The sequence below is a fragment of the Boleophthalmus pectinirostris genome, unplaced genomic scaffold, assembly GCF_026225935.1.
Source record: "Boleophthalmus pectinirostris isolate CB_2022bp ecotype Guang Dong unplaced genomic scaffold, ASM2622593v1 HiC_scaffold_8, whole genome shotgun sequence".
NCBI lineage: Eukaryota > Metazoa > Chordata > Actinopteri > Gobiiformes > Gobiidae > Boleophthalmus > Boleophthalmus pectinirostris.
Genome location: NW_026571515.1, coordinates 39,641,174 through 39,661,259, shown reverse-complemented (window position 1 = coordinate 39,661,259; position 20,086 = coordinate 39,641,174). Strand labels below are relative to the sequence as shown.

The following is a 20,086-nucleotide window of genomic DNA, read 5'->3' as shown; positions in this document are numbered from 1 at the left end:
TGGTTCATATCAAAACAAATATGGCTTAGAGAAATGTAATTTTGTTTGTAAATAATAGTTGACCAACAAGCTCCTTCACTTCACAAGTGTCACTGAACAAAACAGATCTGATTAGACTATATTTATAAATGGAAATGCTCTGGAACAGTCCAAAACGGCCGTCCAGTCTACCGGTAGTCGATCGTACTAACAGCAGAGGGCGTGAATATGATAATTTGCCCATTTGTTAAGCATAAATTGCAGAGGCCTAAAAGGTGAGAAAGAAAAGTGGGTTAATTGTTTGTTTTAACACGTGTCAAAGACGTCAAACAGAAAACGTAAGGATGAAGGTGGATGGGAAAAAGCTAAAGACAAAAATGCTTCAAAAGTCCCTTTGAAATGAAGTGATTTAGGTGTTTTTGGTAATAAACAATCAGAAGTACTTCATCTTTATATGTTTTCTTCAATAATTTCATTACTGATTTACTGAAATGAGTCATTATTATAATTGGCCTGTTTGTGGAGGAAAGTCCAGGGCTGTTTTTTGGTCCCAATACGTCCCTGTAAATCAGGCATGTCCAAACTATGGCCCGTGGGCCAAATGCGGCCCTCTGACAAATTTTTCTTGGCCCTCAGGCTTCCAGGTGAATTGGCCCAAATTACCTTGCATCAATGAAAAATTAACTTTTTACTGCAAGTTTTTTGAAAATGTACCTTGATAAAGCCAATATTTTATATATAGTGTGTGGTTTTAAGGATCTTAGCATGAATAAAGACTGACGTCTCAATCTAACGTGTTAAACAGGCACATATTTCAATTATTCACTGTACTGAGCACCAGTCTACGGCCCTCGATCAGCCCTCTGCTTCATCTGTGTTTAGATATGTGGCCCTTGATGCAAAAGGTTTAGACACCCCTGCTGTAAATGGACATAGCTCCATCGACCTTGTCTCCAACTGACTTTACATGAAACTAAATTGTCATACCTCTCTCTGTAACTGCTGCAGTGAGCCTCGTCATTTTGGTCTTAAAATGTATTAAATATATTAACACATTCTTTATGATTCTGATGTTTTAGGGTTAGGGTTGTCTGTACATAAATTTCTATTCCTAATATGGAACTTGCCTTCAAATTTGCCCCTATAACTGCTAGCCTCATGAGCTTCATTTGACTGGAGCCTAATGCTGTGGGTGTCTCCCTTAGACCACTTCTGTACACAGTTTATAGACGTAACAGAGGGCATGGAAAGCAGACTGATTTCCCTCAGCATAAAAATACAGAGATCATCAGTCTGGATTTTCCTTTTAACACTTAAGACAAAAGCGTTCTTACCTGGTCTGTGTGACATCCATTCTTTTAAATTTCAATTAAAAATGAAAAACAATAAAGTGGGAAAACAGTTTGTTATTTCATTATTCTGTTTTAGTGTCAAACCTCTATTACCAATATTTAATTTAAAGTTTATTTCAATAACACCAATCAACAAACAGTCCGTGCCTGTTTCAGTTCTGATATTTTATTCTCTGTGGTTTATTTGCTCCACATGTTCTGCTGTTTAGTTCGCCGTGTGTGAATAATGAAATAACAAACTGTTTTCCCACTTTATTGTTTTTCGTTCTTAATTGAAATTCAAATGAATTGGTAAGAAATGGTACATGGACCTTACCTGACCATTTCAGAATTAAAGTTTTAGAGAATTTGAGAGGAGGACCAGAGACATTGCATGGACACTTTAAAACAGGGTATCCCCAGGTTTGACTACCCCCAATTTAAGACCTTTTAAAGACCACTTAAATGAAAATTAAGACCAACATCGCACCCAATATGTGGGCGAACAACACCTGATCCAATTTTAATAATGAACAACCAAATACTATATCTACAACAGGTTTGTCCACACTTTTCAGCATGCGAGCTACTTATAAAATGAGTTAAAAGTTAAAATAAAATAATCTACCGACTACAAAGCCAAGTAAACTGTGCTACACTGAAACACTCTGCACCTCACCCACAGTTTGAGAACTTCTTCTTTAAGAGAACTTCCCCAGGCACTTTGCACAAAACCGCGAAAAAAGTGAAGAAAGTTGGTAGGATTTTTAAACCTGTTTTTTTTTTTTTTTTAATTCCAAACTGGAGTTACATTGTTTTACTGGTTTTGCAGTGGGATTTAGCCTCTGCACATTTACCAAACACACATCGTGACAGATGCATTTTTGCATTTTTATTAGGCAAACTTCAGCTTCACATGTTTTTTTTTCCTCCCTCTGTTTAACATTGTACTGCAGCCCGGTTGAGTAACAAAAAAATAGGTTAATGAAATTTAAGACCTTTGTAAAAAAATTAAGACTTGGACAACATAATTTAAGACTTTTTAAGGCCTTAATTTTGGAACGTGAAATTTAAGACCTTTTTAAGACTTTTAAGACCCCGCGGTTACCCTGTAAAAGTTAAACACACACTCTACAACATTTCTTTGTAAGAGATTCAGTCTAAAATTTCCCAAATGATGCCACAATATTTAACTACCATATTACTTATACTTAAAAATCCTATCCATCCATCCATCCATTTTCTTCAGCTTATCCGGGGCCAGGTCACGGGGGCAGCAGTCTAAGCAGGGACTCCCAGACTTCCTTCACCCCAGACACGTCCTCCAGCTCCTCCGGGGGACCCCGAGGCGTTCCCAGGCCAGCCGAGAGACATAGTCCCTCCAGTCGTGTCCAGCGTCTGTCCCGGGGTCCTTCCCAGTGGGACATGCCTGGAACACCTCCCAAGGGAGGCGCCCAGGAGGCATCCGGAACAGATGCCCGAGCCACCTCAACTGGCTCCTCTCGACGTGGAGGAGCAGCGGCTCTACTCCGAGCTCCTCCCGTGTGACTGAGCTCCTCACTCTATCTCTAAGGGAGCGCCCAGCCACCCTGCGGAGGAAACTCATTTCGAGTGCTTGTATCCGCGATCTCGTCCTTTCGGTCACTACCCAGAGCTCATGACCATAGGTGAGGGGAGGAACGAAGATTGACGGTAAATTGAGAGCTTCCCCTTTCGACTCAGCTCCCTCTTCACCACAACGGTTCGATACAGCGACCACATCACTGCAGACGCTGCACCTGCCCACCTGTCAATCTCACGCTCCGTCCTCCCCTCACTCATACTACTTGAACTCCTCCACTTGAGGCAAGGACTCTCCTAAAATCCTTAATACAAAATGGATATAATCCTTAATACAACATAAATTAATTAATACAAAAACAGAAAATAGTGTCATATGGGCCTGCTATATTCAACATCCTTCTCCTAAAACATTTCCACACTTATTTTAAATAGGTGCGTATTTCAGGAGCTCCGAATGCAGTGACAGAAGATTGACAACGAGAAAACAAGTGCAGGAATGAGTGACATGTTTTGCTTATAAGAATATATTTACATAAGCACCAATCAGCGCTCATTAAAAACCGTTCTGTTTCCAATAGCAACAAGCTGAGAACAAAAAAACAGCTGACATAAGGCTCTGTTTACAGCTCTGTTGATTTTATTGACAGAGATATTGATAACACACATTTAATTGTTTGTCAAGATGATTTAGTGACTCCGTTCTCCCTTAAATCAAAGCTCTTGTAATATATTTTATTGTTTTTTTAAGTAATTACGTAAGTTTAAGTCTTACGCATTCAGATCATGTATTTTCATGCAGTACAGATAGATTGTATAAGCAGCTCTTGAGGTCAAAAAAAGTCAACTGTATTATAAAGCCTGTTACTGTGGAGAGAACAGGAAATGCTCTGTTAGCATATTCGTGTGTTACTGTGACGGTGAAACTCCGAAAAGTGCTTACAGGACGCTCAGAACGTGTAAGGTAAATGAGGATTAACTTCAGATCACACAGCAAAAACACACTAAAATTGAATTGAACTAGGTCTGTTTTTCACATTTTTAAGAATCCAGTGAGTCAGAAATGTGCGCGAAAGTTGGCAGTAAATATTTTAGTTGAGGTAAGTACAACAATAATCTGTAAAAAGGCTGTAAATGAACCACAGAAATACAGTACTTTTTGGACTATAAGTCACACTTTTTTCATCGTTTGGATGTTTCCTGTAAATTATATATTAAAATGTTCACACTGAAGCCTCAAGGGGGCGCTCTAGTCTTGTGTGTCAGTATCTGCTGCTCCTATTAATCCTGCACCACTTCACGTCACTGTGCTGCGCATGGCTCCTACAGAAAGAGCCTCTGTCCTGCTGCAACAACTGAAATGTTCAGATGAAAACAGTAATCGAGCAGCAGAAAGAAAGTTTGAAGTGAGCGAGAAACTTGAGAGGGACTGGCAGAAAGCGGGGATGGAGAACACACATGCAACTTTCAGGGTCGACAAAGCCTGGACTTCAGTGACACCGAAATCATCCTGTCGAGATTCAGAAATGCCAGAATAATTCTAACTGGAACTGAAGCCGAGTTTGACGACAGCTACACAGAAGAGGAAGCGGTGCTCTGTTTTCCTCCAGAGGTCACAGACTTGTTCAGCAGTGACACCGAGGATGAAGAATTGAATGGATTTAGTGATTTGGAGTGAGATGGAGAGTTTGGTAAACTTGTTCTGTTCTGTTGTTTATGTTATAGTTTATCTGAAGAACTGTGACGTTAACAGTCTGTTGTTCTTTGTGCTTTCAACAGGAAATGTCGGTTCCTGGTCTCTAATTTTATAAAATAAATTTCCCCCAAAAAGTGCAACTTATAGTCCAGTGTGACTTATGTATGTTTTATTCTTCTTCATTACGCATTTTTTTGGCTGATGCGACTTATACTCGGAAGTGACTTATAGTCCAAAAAAATCGGTAAATGAACCACAGAAATAAGAACTATCACATGACACAGGTTTTTGAAGACTTTATAGATCATAATGCTGCTTTTTTTGAAGAAGCGTCCCCCACCTGCATGCTATTGCTTTGCCTAGATCAGGGGTGTCAAACATACGGCCCGGGGGCTGGATCCGGCCCTCCAAGACCTTTAATCTGGCCCTCAGCTGATTTTCTACTAAAATATTTGAATTATATTTTCTATTAAAATATTGGTAATTTTCTGCGGCGCTTCTGTGCGTGGCCCCTCCCACCAGAGCAGCACAAATGAAGACTTGTCTCTTTCCAAACTCTCTTAAAGGACGATCGTTTTGACTGTTGACCGTGACACCCTTATCAGAAAAATGACGCAGCCCCTGGACCAACATGAGTTTGACACCCCTGGCCTAAATTGTTCCATAGTGTGGCATTAAATTTATCAATCTCCACTGGGACAAGCAGCTCATAGGGCAAGTTACAGGTCAGATCTGTAAAAATGTATCTGTATATGTAACAATTGCCATATGGATCAGTTTAATTTGTACATTGGAGGTAAAGTAACAGCATCGCTATGGAGACAAGTGGTGAAACCCAGAGATATAATTAATAGACACAGCGTTCAGTGCTAATGCTGTCATCCACTTAACAACTCGGCGAGTCTGGGAAGATTATGAAACACCGGAGACTAGTATATTTTCCAGTTATCTTTAATCCATAAAAATGTGAAATGCTGGCAGGTACCAACACATCAAGCACATTTAGGTGAGGTCAAAGCTTTGTTCAAAGTCACTGTTGAGTGTGTAAACCTTTTGGTGTTTTATTTTAGATTACAGTCCATCCATCGTTTTTCTTCTGCTTTATCCAGCCTTCACTTTCCACGCACACTTCCTCCAGTTTATTTAGAACGTTTTAGATTATAGTGATCCAGTGTATTTCTCATCTATGAATGTGTGTGGTGGAACCCTCTTCACGACCCCAGAACGGTTACATAGTGCACAGTGTTACATGTGAAGCACTTTGTGGGTTACAGTGTTGTATGAGAAGCACTTTTATAAATACAGTTTCATAGCTTTGAGGATTGCCTACATTAGTATAGCCACTAGTCTACATTACTAAAGTGTTTCCCGTTCCTTTGGTTCAGACTTTGTGGCACAACTACAGGCTGTCCCAGAAAATTTGACATCATTTCGCAGACCAATAATTTTGGCAATTTTTGTTGAAATCACCTCAAATGTTCACAGAATGTATAGAAACAGATCAAGATTTTAATTAGTAATTTAATGTTTTATTTTTGTACTGTTTTCAGGTTGAGCCGTGCTGTTCACTCCTAAAGACAAGTCACTCAACACTGTGCAGCTTCAATGCAAAATTTGGAAAAACTTCACCAACTGGCAAACAAATCTGGACTTGGTACCAAAAATGTAAAGAGGAAGTCTGATTATGCAGGGCTAAAGGATCTGGTAAACCAAATCATCATTCAAGGAATCTGGGTTTCCAAACTTGTTCTCCTTACAGACTTCTTGAGTTTTTCACAAACTTGTTCAACCTTCTCTTCTGAAACTGATGATGACCTATCAGATCTTTTAGCCCTTTAACATTTTTAGTACCAAGTCCAAATATGTTTGCCAGCTGGTCAAGTTTTTCAAAATTTTGTACTGAAGGCTGCTCAGTCTTGAGTGACTGTGTGCGAGCAGATTCCAAGATGCAAATTGACTTCTCTTTGGGAGTGAACGGCTCAACCTGAAAACAGAACAAAAATAAAACATTAAATATAAAATCTTGATCTGTTTCTAAGCATTCTGAGACAAGAACTGCTAAAATTATTGGCCTGTGAAATTACATTCTGTACTTTGTATATTCAGAATTTCCTTCATTTCCTTCACTTTCATACAATTTGTGGAGTTTAAAAGGCCCTATATTACACAAAATTGACTCATATGAGCGTTTAGCTATTTTAGAACGTTGTTATCTCATTAAAAACGCGTCTGGAGTTGTGTTTTATTTCATTCACGCGTGTTTGAGTAATCCTTTATTATTATTCTGTCTACATCTCCAAAGCTCCAAATGCTCTGTTCCAGTCTAAATATGCAGGATTTACACATGTTTGAATGAAATAAAACTCAAGGGCATGTTTTTGATGAGAAAACATAACATAACATAAAATAGCGTAATATAGGCCCTATAAACGTCACTTATTGCCTGTACTTCATATTTCAGCAGTCTTTTGTAACAGTTTAGTTACTTTTTATGTTATGAATGAAGCGACAAAGTGAGCTTTTAATATGCCAAAGTCTAGTCCATGTTCTTTTTAGACTATGTGGGAGAATTCTAGACTATGGGGAGGCCACTGTAGTCTTTTCTATTAACGGGAAACACAGAATTTTTTCTTTAGCTATGGTACAATGGCACCACTCTGTCTATGTGTCTTCTACATATGGGGCACTTCTTGGGTGTGGGGAAAAATTCGTAGCACTGGAGACAGGAGCACACGTGTCCGCACTCGAGAAAAACGCAATCTCTTTCCCGACTTAAACAAACGGTACAGCTGGAGGGTGAAATGGCGGTGTCATCCAAGTTCAGATCTTGTATCCTCTGTCTCTGCTGCGCCTCGAACTCCTCCATCAAACCCCTTTCGCGCTTTTTCTGCCGATAATGAGCAAATTTCTTCCACAAGATATAGACCAGGGTCGAGCAGGCTGCCATACCGAAGATAATCGTGATAATTTTCCACATTCTAACGCTACTTTCTTGTTTTCTCAGTAATGCGTCGTAATCCAAGTGGCTAAGGAAGTAGCAGTAGTGTTCTTTAGGTGGTTGTAGCTTGATAAGGTTGTTGTCAAGAACGAGCTCGCCGACTCCAGTGATGCTGTCCCCGATTCGTAGCATCTCCTCTACCTCGTGAATGCCTTTGGGACGTTCTCCGCTGATAAAATGGCCGATAGTGCTGGTGATGGACTGAACGGCGGGGTGGAAGTTTTCGTAGGTGGTCTCTAGTTCGAGCTCAGAGGCCTCCAGGGGGCGCACGACCCGCACACAGACTGAGACGCTGTCGTCCAGGGAGCCGATGGCGAACGGGACGGAGTTGGTGCGCTGGTGGATGACTTTCTCTGTGTGGTTCCTGCAAGAAGAAAAGAGAAATAAACTTAAAGATGTATTTATTTAAACGTGATGGAGAATTTCTTTTTTTTTTTTTAAACTGCATTATTACTTTTTAATTTATAAACACAACAGTTTACAGTGACACAAAGGCCAAATGATTAAAAGCATCAACAACATAAATAGATTTTTTATTGAGTTCACAATGTGCTGAATAAATATTATCTACGAAGGTGAACTACGTGTTAAGTTCTCTGGTCTGCTTGTCTCCTTGGAGTAATTGTCCTGCCAGAAATGTTCCAGTCTGGTATGTCAGTGGAGATACAGATGACATATTTTTCATGCAATAAAAGCACGAGCATGTTGAATTTGCATGTTATAAACGGTGAATGTGTTTATTTATTATTTATCTTATTTAGAGGCAATCCTGGTTTAGTGTGCAGTCAGCTGTAGCCTTATTTTGTTTGGTAAAAATGTGTAGAGATTATCAGACCACATCACTTCGCTCTACTGAGCATGTATCCTGCAGAAAGAGCCACTGTCATGTCTGGTGTCATGTTAGTGTCTTGTAGGATTTCAGTAGATTTCAGACTCTCTCGGGGGCGGGAATAGGTGTATGGATCATGTATGAGTGGATGTCCAGCTACTGAAGTTTGAGACATTTCTTTGTCATTTACTCCCTCACCTGCATTTAACACATGCAGGTCATTAAGACTCACTAAAGTTCATTTAGCATCAGAACTGATTTTATCACACGGTAATAAACTGTTTTAGTGCTGAACAAAATGCTCGTTAGTGTTGCAAATTCATGTTCACCACACAGACAGTGGTGCTTTCTGCACTCAGGCTGTACACACATCCACTGTACTGATAAACAAATAATCTGTCTGCTTTACAAAGTCCACTGAACCTGTTTGCACAGTTACTGCCCTCTAGTGATCAGCATGGTTTTAACTCAAGACATGCTTCTGAGGGACATTTTTCATGTCCACTGCCCGGGACTAATGCCCTGAAAGGAACTGTTATGTACAGAGTGATAGTGCTTTGGAACACACTCCCCCAAACCGTAACTGTTCACAGGCATGAAGTCAATATATATTCATTTCAAATGACTGGATATTTTATGGCTATATTATGTTTATGATGTATTGTGCAAAGTAACAGGACTGTGTTATGTGTTCACTTTTATACTTCTATAATGTAATGTTTTATTGTAAATTAGATTCTAATTTGGACCCCAGGAAGAATAGTCTTTAACTCTGTAAAGACTAAATAAATAAATAAATACATCTAATTACTTTCAAGTACATTTTCAGTCAGATGACAGAATGAACTCTTCACTCAGGGTTGCTAGATCCTACCACTAAAACCAACTCGTACTAAACCCAAAAGAGCTCTCTTTATGATGTGTCCTCAATATATGACAACTAAAAGTATCAGAGTTTAGTAGTATTATAGTAGTAGCAGTAAAATATTGCTGCTTTTAAACTTTTAAACAGATATTATGTTATGTTACTATTACCACATATGAACAGTGAAGTTAGTGTAGTTACACATTGACCATACACTGTAAACCATTTCATCTAATATTTGTATCACGTTTCTTCATTTCTAATGAGTCACTGTTAAATGAGTCATGTGACGCGGGCATACGGAGGGGCACCCTGGGGTGACCGGGCGCAGGGCCAGACCGTCTCGCCCTGTGGTTTTAGCCTGACCCTCACGCCGCATGTGAACCTGGGTATTTATGGAACACTCTCACACAACTCTGCAGCTGCTTCAATCACTTTATGCTGCCCTGTTTGAGAAATACAATATAACCAAATCTAATCAGACACAAAAACTCAAATAACAAACCTAACAGTGCACTATGTAATCTTTCTGAGCAAAGGTCTGCCACCTGCTTCTTACTGTGGAGATGTTATAGTTTTGCCTGGAATGAAATAAACTTATATTTTGCAATTATTTGATTACATGTCTTTTTCTTGATGAAAACAAATTTCTCAGTAATGATCAGATTTGAACCATTACCACATACTCATGAGCCTTATTGGCCCTCGCCACTAACAAAGTTAGCTTTGAAGTTTAGCTTTGAGTTCCGGAGTTGCCATGGTAACAAGGCTTTATGGAACTTTACATGTATGATGTCATCGGCGCCGTGAACCTGATGGAACCGGGAGGTTTTCAGGTTCTAGAATGTGATGATGTCATACTCCCAGACGGGGCAAGAGCCACGTTTCCCTGTTGACTGAGGCCGAGTGTTGTTAAGAAGTCACTGATATGAGACAAACCTCGATACAGTGCGCTTTCGATTCGATACGGTTCAGTAAAAAATAAAGGCTAAATCATGGAAAATCTTTGTTAAACCACTTCTTGTGCAAAGTTCATATGAAACACAAACATTTTAATCCTCAAAACAGCGAAAATGTCAAACGAGTTTCCTTCCACTAAACAAACAACGAAACTGTAGCTGTAACAAAATCATTTAGTAAAATAAACCAAAAATACTCTTGGTGATATATCGATAGAGCAGCCCACAATATCGATACTGTGTCATCACATTAAACGATACGATATATCGATATTTCAAAATTTTTGCACACCCCTCTGCTCTTTATCACACGAAGACCACAGTTCTTTAGTTTAAGGTCATGGTTTAAGGTCAAGGGTATATTTCCTCTGTTATTTCTGGCCATTTTTGTTTTATAATTGAGTTGTTTTGTAAGTGTTGCTGTACTTACTGTTACGCAGATAAAAAGTGCGACCTACTCTGTGAAATCTACTCTGTAAAGTCTCCTCTGTGAAGTCTACTGTTTGAAATCTTTGTACGATTTGCTCTGTGTCAAGCTCAGCTAAATGTGCCTTTTCCGTTAAGCGATATGTGATTTTCGATTTGTGATTTGCGATTTGCCTACTCTTATAATCTCCCCGAGGCCAAACAAAGCTTTGAGTTAAAGCCCACAAAGCTTTGAAGTTTAGCTTTGAGTTCCGGAGTTGCCATGGTAACAAGGCTTTATGGAACTTTACATGTATGATGTCATCGGCGCCGTGAACCTGATGGAACCGGGAGGTTTTCAGGTTCTAGAATGTGATGATGTCATACTCCCAGACGGGGCAAGAGCCACGTTTCCCTGTTGACTGAGGCCGAGTGTTGTTAAGAAGTCACTGATATGAGACAAACCTCGATACAGTGCGCTTTCGATTCGATACGGTTCAGTAAAAAATAAAGGCTAAATCATGGAAAATCTTTGTTAAACCACTTCTTGTGCAAAGTTCATATGAAACACAAACATTTTAATCCTCAAAACAGCGAAAATGTCAAACGAGTTTCCTTCCACTAAACAAACAACGAAACTGTAGCTGTAACAAAATCATTTAGTAAAATAAACCAAAAATACTCTTGGTGATATATCGATAGAGCAGCCCACAATATCGATACTGTGTCATCACATTAAACGATACGATATATCGATATTTCAATATTTTTGCACACCCCTCTACTCTTTATCACACGAAGACCACAGTTCTTTAGTTTAAGGTCATGGTTTAAGGTCAAGGGTATATTTCCTCTGTACAGACATAGCTTCACTCAAATCTTCCATGTTTTTGGGATACTCCTTACGGTTCGCCCGTAGCACGCCGGCGAATAACGCCTTCATTTCCTGTTTTTTCTGTGACCTGTCACGGCCACAGGCATTGTCCTAGAGAACTCAAATTCAAATCACAATTGCGTGATCCAGGCCTGAATGTGATGAAATATGAAATTTAATAAAAGTGAACTCTATAGCGCCCCCTAGCATAGACGTGAAACGTCAACATTATCGGATTAGTACCAAATTCGGGACATAAATTCTATGTATGATTACAAGCAAAAAAGTCTATTACGGACATGATGCATTTTCCACCACTGGCCAGCAGGGGCGCAAAGACTCCCCCAAAAATAGTTAAAAAATGATTACATGCCCATGTTTAATTGGATCGTGCTGAAATTTGAATCACTAATGTGTGATCTCAGCCTGAATATAAAACACTATAAAACATATGAAGTGCGAACACTATAGCGCCCCCTACCATTGACATGAAATGTCAACATTATCAGATTAGCACCAAATTTGGGGATTAAATTCTATGCATGATTACAAGCAAAAAAGTCAATCATTCTGCACCCCTATGACGAACAGGAAGTCGGCCATATTGGATCAAACATTCGCCGCCGTTTTGACTTGGGGGTCTACAAAAAGATTCAAGTCCCCGGGGTTTGGTCCAAATGAGCTCAGATTTGACATGTCACATCTACAGACATAAACTCACAGAAATTTTCAACTTTTTTGGGGATACTCCTCCCCCGTAGCACGCCGCCGAAAAATGCCTTCATTTCCTGTTTCTTTGGTGACCTGTCACGGCCACAGGCATTGTCCTAGAGAACTCAAATTCAAATCACAATTGCGTGATGCTGGTATGAATGTGATGAAATATGAAATTTAATAAAAGTGAACTCTATAGCGCCCCCTAGCATAGACGTGAAACGTCAACATTATCGGATTAGTACCAAATTCGGGACATAAATTCTATGTATGATTACAAGCAAAAAAGTCTATTACGGACATGATGCATTTTCCACTATTGGCCAGCAGGGGCGCAAAGACTCCCCCAAAAAATAGTTAAAAAATAATTACACACACAGGCTTAGTCCGATCGTGCTGAAATTTGAATCACTAATGCCCGATCATGGCCTGAATATAATACAATATAAAACATATGAAAAATGAACTCTATAGCGCCCCCTACCATGAAATTTCAACATTATCGGATTTGTACCAAATTTGGGGATTAATTTCTATGTATGAATGCAAGCAAAAAAGTCTACTACGGACATGATGCATTTTTCACGGTTTGCCAGTAGGGGCGCAAAGAATCCCCCCAAAAATATTTTTAAAATTATTACAGGGACATGCTTAGTTCGATTGTGCTGAAATTTGAATCACTAATGCGGGATATTGGTCTGAATATAATAAACTATAAAACATATGAAAGGTGAACAGTATAGCGCCCCCTACCTTAGACATGAAATGTCAACATTATCGGACTTGGACCAAAGTCGGGGGTTAAATTCTATGCATGATTATAAGCAAAAATGTCTATTACAGTCATGGTGTATTTTTCACGGTTGGCCAGCAGGGGCACAGAGAATCCTCCAAAAAATATTGTAAAAATTATTATATGCACATGTTTTGTCCGATTGTGATGACATTTCTATCAGTTATACACTACATGACCCTTATTCCATTGATATGTCAAATACAGTTATCAGGGATACAGCGCCACCTATATGAATGCACACAATTTATTATTGTGTGACATAAAATTTGTTTTACATTCATTTGTAAAACTTTGCCAAAACATTCACTGACGTACTCCTCATCATAAAAGTCAGTAAGACCTATGCCCTAGTTTTACACTTTTGCCTCTAGAATAATGTGTGTCGGGGCGGTCGCGAGTCCCCGGCATTCGCCAGGGGGGGGCGGTGCGCGCCCGGGGCGAGGGCCACCATCGCCGCGCACGGCTTTAATTTTTATTTGTTACTTCATTCACTAATCAACTAAAGTTTCACAGAGAGATTAATACTTTTTAGACTTATTATATCACATAACTTGCTCTATGCAGACAGAGATGATCTACAAGGGACTGCAAATGGAAACTAGCTACAGAGCTTTTTCACAATGGCTGGAAGTCCGGCCCAGTAGGATGTGTGTGGAACTTCCGGTCAATGTTTTTTTATGGCAACATATCTGTGGAAATGTCTGGCGTATTCTCCACCAGCTTCATAAATCTGCCCCATCACCAAATCTTCAACCAACAAGATCCACAAAGGATAAACATTCTAACATGAAGAATTTATCCACAACTATTAAGATAAGAAAGACAAAAGCTTAAAAACAATTAGCATTAGAGAACTACTGAGCAAAATAAGGTTATGGTCATGAATAAAACAAATAAAATAAACTGTTAACTCAGACTGATTCTAGAATTTAAAAAAAGTAAATAAATAATCAATTTCATGATGTTGATATTAACAAAGATACGTAAATCTGTGCAGTTTAAATGCTGGACATGTAAACTGTGAACATCTCTAGTATTCAAACTGCACAAATCTCTCTATATATCCTAACACCTACATAATGAAATCAATTTTTAATTTTAATTCTAGAATGAGTCTGAGTTACCACGTTACTTTTAATGAATTAATTATAATTTACGTTATTCATTACCATTACATTAGACCCCATCCACACCAATACGTATTTGAGCCGTTTTCGTTGTGGATGCAGTGTTCGTCCACATTAATCCGACTGAAAACAGCTCCAGAGACAGAACGATCTGGTGCCACCAGCTCCCACGAATTCATCTGAGTACAGATCTGATTCAGCACTGTGTGGACGCCTGAAAACGCTGATACACCGATGTACCGTATTTTCCGGGCTATTGGACGCACTCTTAAGCCTCTAACCCCATCAAAAAACGACCGCGTGCCCCGCAATCCAGAGCACCCTATACACAAATCCACTCAGGTGTCCCAGCACGACTTCAGTAAACTACAAAGCTGCACCACCTGCAGAACACACAAACACACACGGAGCAGACAGCGAGCGCGCAGCGAAAAACACCCGCAGACACACTCATCACTCCACGCCGACGAGGAACGGAACGTAGGAACGAACCGAAAAAGCGAGTGCAATGTGCCACTTCTAGCCACAACTGAACTGAGTCACTGCGAACACGTCGACAATCCGTTGGTCCCAGACAGCACCCTCCCTACATGCCACAACTGAACAAAGCCCAGAGTCACCGTGAACAAAGTCCCACTGACCCATCCAACTGTTGTGTTTCCTTTAAAATCCTATGCTGTTTATTTGTTAAAAAAAGTTTGAAAATAGACCATTTAATGACAGTGCGTCTTATAATCCAGAGCGTCTAATAGCCCGGAAAATATGGTAGGTCTATGCGCTGCAAAGTAATTCACCGCCAAAACGCTAAGAAGCTAGAATATATGTCCATTGAGCGCTTAGTTTATGCAAATTAGCCATGCGGTTTTAAGTTTCCTTTCTGTAAAATGTAAACAAATATGCTCAAGGAAGGCTTGTGGACACAGAAACAACGTGTCTGGACGCAGATCGTTTCCAATATAGTGATACATTTCAGTGTAAACTTAGACTTAGTTTAGCTCAGTAGTTCTCTAATGCTACCTGGTGGAGAATACACAGAACATATCCACAGACATTTGGCCGTAGAAAACCATTAACCAGAAGTTCTGCAGTCCTACAGGGCGGCACTTCCAGCTGTTGTGAAAAAGCTCTATTTGGTTATAATCTGATGCGTAACATCTTTATATCTTGTTTTTATTAGCTTTTTATGTCTCTCTCTTTATGTCTAATGTGCACTGTGACCTAAACCGTGCTGGTTGATGCAGTCTGTAGTTCTTTAAAGTGCAGTCAAAGGAGTTAGTACCAGAGGTGAGTGGTGCGATTCCAGACCATCTTCTTCTCCTTCAGTGTGAGGCGCTCGATCACACCTTTGCAGTTATCGACAAACTGACTGCTCAGGGTTTCATTCACAGCTTTCACCGCACCTGAGATGGAACAAATAACTTATTATAAGACCTGTTACAATCGAAAAACAAGCTCATCTCCGACACTTGAGGCGCCGCGCTCACCTTCTATAACGGCATAAGGGACGCATCTCCCCGGGGTCTCAGACAGGAGCTCGTTCAGGTCCTGGTCGATGGACACTTTTTTCGCTTCCTGTAAAAACGTAGGAGACAGGTTAGAAATCATTTTAGTGTAAAAAAAAAAATCATCTCTTTCATGAATTAATTCAATTGATGATGTATAAAATTAGAATAAAGTGTATATAGCTCATGAGGGGGGAAAAAAGGACAGTTGGAAATCAGTTAGAAATCAGAACGAAATGAAAAACCAGAAAATCCTGACTAAGCTGCTGGATCACTTCTAGTCCATCACACTATAATGATAAATGAATACTTCACAATGGACAGCTACACTAAATTTAGTATTTAGAATTCTCAAACTGCTTCAACACTGAGCTGACTGATGCATGATGACACAACAAAGTTATCTAAAAGCTGCAAAAAGATCAGAATCAGTATCAACTTCAGTAAAGTGATACATCTACATTTCTGTGGTACATTTTAGCTCACTTTTTTTGTGACATTTTAACCTCAACCCTTAACCCAGGGGGCCATATGTTCCAAAGCTTATTCGGTATGGTGGCCCAATGTAAAAATGTGTCCATCTGAATCAAATAAGTTTCAATATTTACACAAAAAATGCTTAAAAATGCAAATGAATGAATGAAAAAGCTCGGTTAGTGGTACTTTTACCCAAATGTGTGATTAGATATAACCTGTTACTCCACCTACACACAAACACTGCGATATGATTTGGGACTGGTCTGACCTTGAGTCTGTTGGCGGTGGTGGCTCTGTTCTTGTAGATCGAATAGAACAGAGCAGTGAGGGCCGAGCTCGAGGCCAAAAGCACCAACTGAACTGTGGACGTCTGACTGCCCAAGTCCATCCTGACGCAGCTGCAACACAAGAAAAAAAAAAGACATAATACAATAAAAGTGAGAGTTTTTAAAAATTATGTGCAAGTAGAATAGTCTAGAGGAGAGACTAATATCATAACTAGATACTAATTTGAGCAAGTAGGGATTTTGCAAAAAGTCTAATTAACAGGACACAATTTGAGCTTTCCTGAACAGTTTCATTTGGAGCTTTATTCTAATAAGATAAAGCCAAAATAAAGAAGGCACTATTATTTTGTGCATGAAAATTACTACACATGTACTATCTTACTACATTTCTACAAAAGGTGCATGTAGTATAGCAGGGGTCCCCAACTTTTTTCTCCAGTGAGCTACCTTTAAATGCCAGAGAGCTCCCACTTTCAGCAGTCACAAAATATAAGCGTAAAAATAAGAGCCACAACAAGCCTTAGATTTGGAACAGTTAGATGCCTAAAAAACTATATTAACTATTATCTGTTTATCAGTGCACCAAGTCAGGCATCATAATAATTTACATAATTTTACTTATTATCCACAATATCAGAATTCAAAAATGCCTTATTTGGAGACCCCTGTGGTATAGTAATTGTCATCAAATATTTAGTAAATTCAATTAATTTGAGGAGTACACAACATAATTGTTGTGATTGTAATAATTGTTTTTTCGACCGGTTTTATAATCTGTTTTAGTATACTGCTCATGTGCCTCTGACCTACGGTGACCAGATTTTCAAAATAAAAAACTGGGACATCCCTGGTTTGGGGTGGTTGGTAATAATACAATTGTGAAACAAGTGCGTAATTAAGGAAAACTGTTCTGCACTCGGCACTAATGTCAGTATAGTCACATTTTCTTTATGTTTAGGCCATTATAAAGAAACTTTTCTATATTTTGTCTAAACCAATGACAGTTTAGGCCTCTCTTTACTGTTGGCAGGCATTAGATTGGTCAAAAATAGGGACACCTGGGACATTTTTTTGTATAAAACTGGGACAAATTAGTAATTTTGGATAAATCTGCCGGGACAGGGGACACAGGGCTCAAATCTGGGACTGTCCCGGGTAAAGAGGGACGTCTGGTCACCCTAAGTACGCAACATAATTGCTGCTGTAATTGTAATAATAGTTTTGACCTGTTTTATGCTCTGTTTTGGTATATTGCTTTGTTTTCTTATGTGCCTCTGCCCATCAGACTTTACCATGCTCTAAAAATAATCTGGACATGCATCAGTGTCAAGTCAGGTGCAGATCTTTAAACAAACAAACAAACAAACAATTGTAAAAAATGAACAATATGACTGAAGGAAGTTCTGCATTTTACTCTAGTTTTAAATATATGTTAACCAAACTAACTCACATCTACTTAAACCGTAACTATACTTAACTTAGTTGTAACATGGCTTTATTTACATTTTCTATTTCTGTCTAACCTTCCAGCTTCTTAAATGTGCATCCCGATCTGCAGAGTTGGGAAGGTGACTTTTAAAATGTATTCCCCTACAGATTACAGATTACAGATTACATACAGACCTGGTTTAGTTCCCGGCAATGAGTGGAATTACCAAAAACAGGAAAATACCTCTGTGTAATCCATTTATTTCAACAAAGTAACTGTAACCCAGTTACCACTCACTGAAACAGTAACTGTAACTGAATACAGTTACTCATAATTTGTACTCTGATTACGTTACTCCCCAACACTGCCGATCTTTTGTAGTTCAGGAGAAGTTCACTGATCTGTCACTCGTCCTTAGCCGTTAGCATTCTCTTAGCTTCCTTAGCTCGGTGCTGTTACGCTAAATAGCCTGTTAGCATGTTTTACCAAACCGATTAATCGAGGCAACGGTAGACAAGATTGCTAAAACACAAATGTCTTATGATTTATACAAACTGGAAAAGTTACTGGAAAAGTCCGTAAAATGCAGATAAATACCGTGGATGTGCTTGTATTGCTGTTAGCTTCCGGAGCTCACTTCAAAACATGTCAGAAGAGCGGCGCATGTGTTACTCCTGTTCCGCCAGCAGAGGGCACTGTTGTACAAGACTTAGAGCTGTTACGACCCAGCTCATTGGGGTGAGAGAAGTAACAAAAATAAAACCAAGATGTAAAATGGAATAAATTAAATAATGTTTAATTAACAGGAATGTAAAGGTAAATTAACAAAAGAGACTAAAATATACAGAAAATAACCCAAACTAAGAAACAACACTACAGACAACGGGTTTTGTGCCACAAAAGGGGTCACGTAGACTTACAAAATAACGAGTGGTAAAATTAAGGGACACACACTAAACTATAACACAAGTTCCCCAAATTAAACTACATAAACCCACAAACAGAATCGAGTGACCAAATCAATAAAGGCACAAAACAAAACTGAACTGAACTGAACTGAACTCATAAACACACACACACAAAACAAAACTGAACTGAACTAAACTGAACTAAACTGAACTCACAAACACACACACACAAACAAAAACTGAACTGAACTAAACTGAACTAAACTGAACTCACAAACACACACACACAAAACAAAATGGCATATTGGCCACCAAGGCCAGCAGCCCCGAACAGGTGCTGGTAATCTCCTTAAGTATGGAGTGGTGGCTGCAGGTGAGGTGGGCATAGACTTGCCCACCAGTCACGAACCAGAGCTCCTGCAGCAGGAATCAGGAGAAGTCGGCAAAAATCACACAAACAAATTAGAGCTAAGGCCTGTGGCCATAACAAGAGCGCCACACTGCTCCACCTGTGATCATGGCAGTACGCAGGCACAAAGACAAAGTTTACAATAAAAAAAGGACTATAGTTACTGGTCACTTTTAATTAGGACAGTCCCTATTTACCCGGGACAGTCCCAGTTTTGAGTCCTGTGTCCCTTGTCCCAGCAGATTGTGAGAATTATTTTCTTATGTTGATGTTTCACTCTAATTTTAATCATATCAAAATGTTCCTTATTGTTTTCTCTTGGTTGCTGCCCCAAATCAAGGTCCAAAAGGGGGCGTACATGAACCCAGTAGCCTGATCAATATGCCTGTGAAGTATTCTGCAAAACAAGTTGATCGAGATGTCTGTGAACTATCCTGCTAAAACGAGTTAATCAATAAGTTAATATTTTAACAGGATGTCATGTATAAGAGCTGTCTACTCTGCTGTCATTTTGAGACGCTTGTGACCGAATTCTGTAATCACTCGAATCTAGTCCTGTAAACTGCTTACGCTAAAATAAAGACCTGTACGCAGACCTTTCCATCTCCTGGAGTTCTTTCTTAAGTCACTCGTAAGTCACGTCTAGAACAGCCAACAAGATTTATACAAAACCATTGATTTGTCTCAGTTTTGTACAAGAAATGTCCCAGGTGTCCTTATTTTTTGACATATTTGATCCCTGCCAAAATTAAAGAAAGCATAAATTGTCATTTGTTTAGGTAAACTACAGAAAAGCTACTTAAACATGACCAAAACACAAAGAAAATGTGACTATACTGGCTCACATGTTAGTCATAAATAAGTAATGAATGGACCGAGTGCAGAGCAATTGTTCTGTGCTCGTTTCACAGTTTTATTATTACCAGCCACCACAAACCGGT

The 20,086-nt window shown here is 39.3% G+C and overlaps 1 protein-coding gene across 1 annotated transcript; it reads right to left on the bottom strand.

Annotated features, from left to right (window-relative positions):
* Window positions 1-3,946: 3,946 nt before the first annotated feature.
* mul1b (mitochondrial E3 ubiquitin protein ligase 1b) lies at window positions 3,947-18,502 on the bottom strand. The gene is made up of 5 exons (XM_020932222.2): window positions 18,426-18,502; window positions 16,381-16,510; window positions 15,618-15,705; window positions 15,413-15,533; window positions 3,947-7,928 (listed from the first exon to the last, which is right to left on the bottom strand). The coding sequence occupies exons 2-5, from the start codon at window positions 16,498-16,500 to the stop codon at window positions 7,199-7,201; spliced, it is 1,059 nt and encodes a 352-aa protein (XP_020787881.1). The 5' UTR covers window positions 16,501-16,510; window positions 18,426-18,502; the 3' UTR covers window positions 3,947-7,198.
* Window positions 18,503-20,086: the final 1,584 nt, after the last annotated feature.

Excerpts from the sequence above, each read along its gene's own strand:
- mul1b (XM_020932222.2), bottom strand. The coding sequence starts at position 16,500 with ATGGACTTGGGCAGTCAGACGTCCACAGTTCAGTTGGTGCTTTTGGCC. Across the intron at positions 15,706-16,380 it reads CCACCGCCAACAGACTCAAG|GAAGCGAAAAAAGTGTCCAT; the intron begins GTCAGACCAGTC and ends ACGTTTTTACAG. Across the intron at positions 7,929-15,412 it reads AATCGCACCACTCACCTCTG|GAACCACACAGAGAAAGTCA; the intron begins GTACTAACTCCT and ends TTCTTCTTGCAG.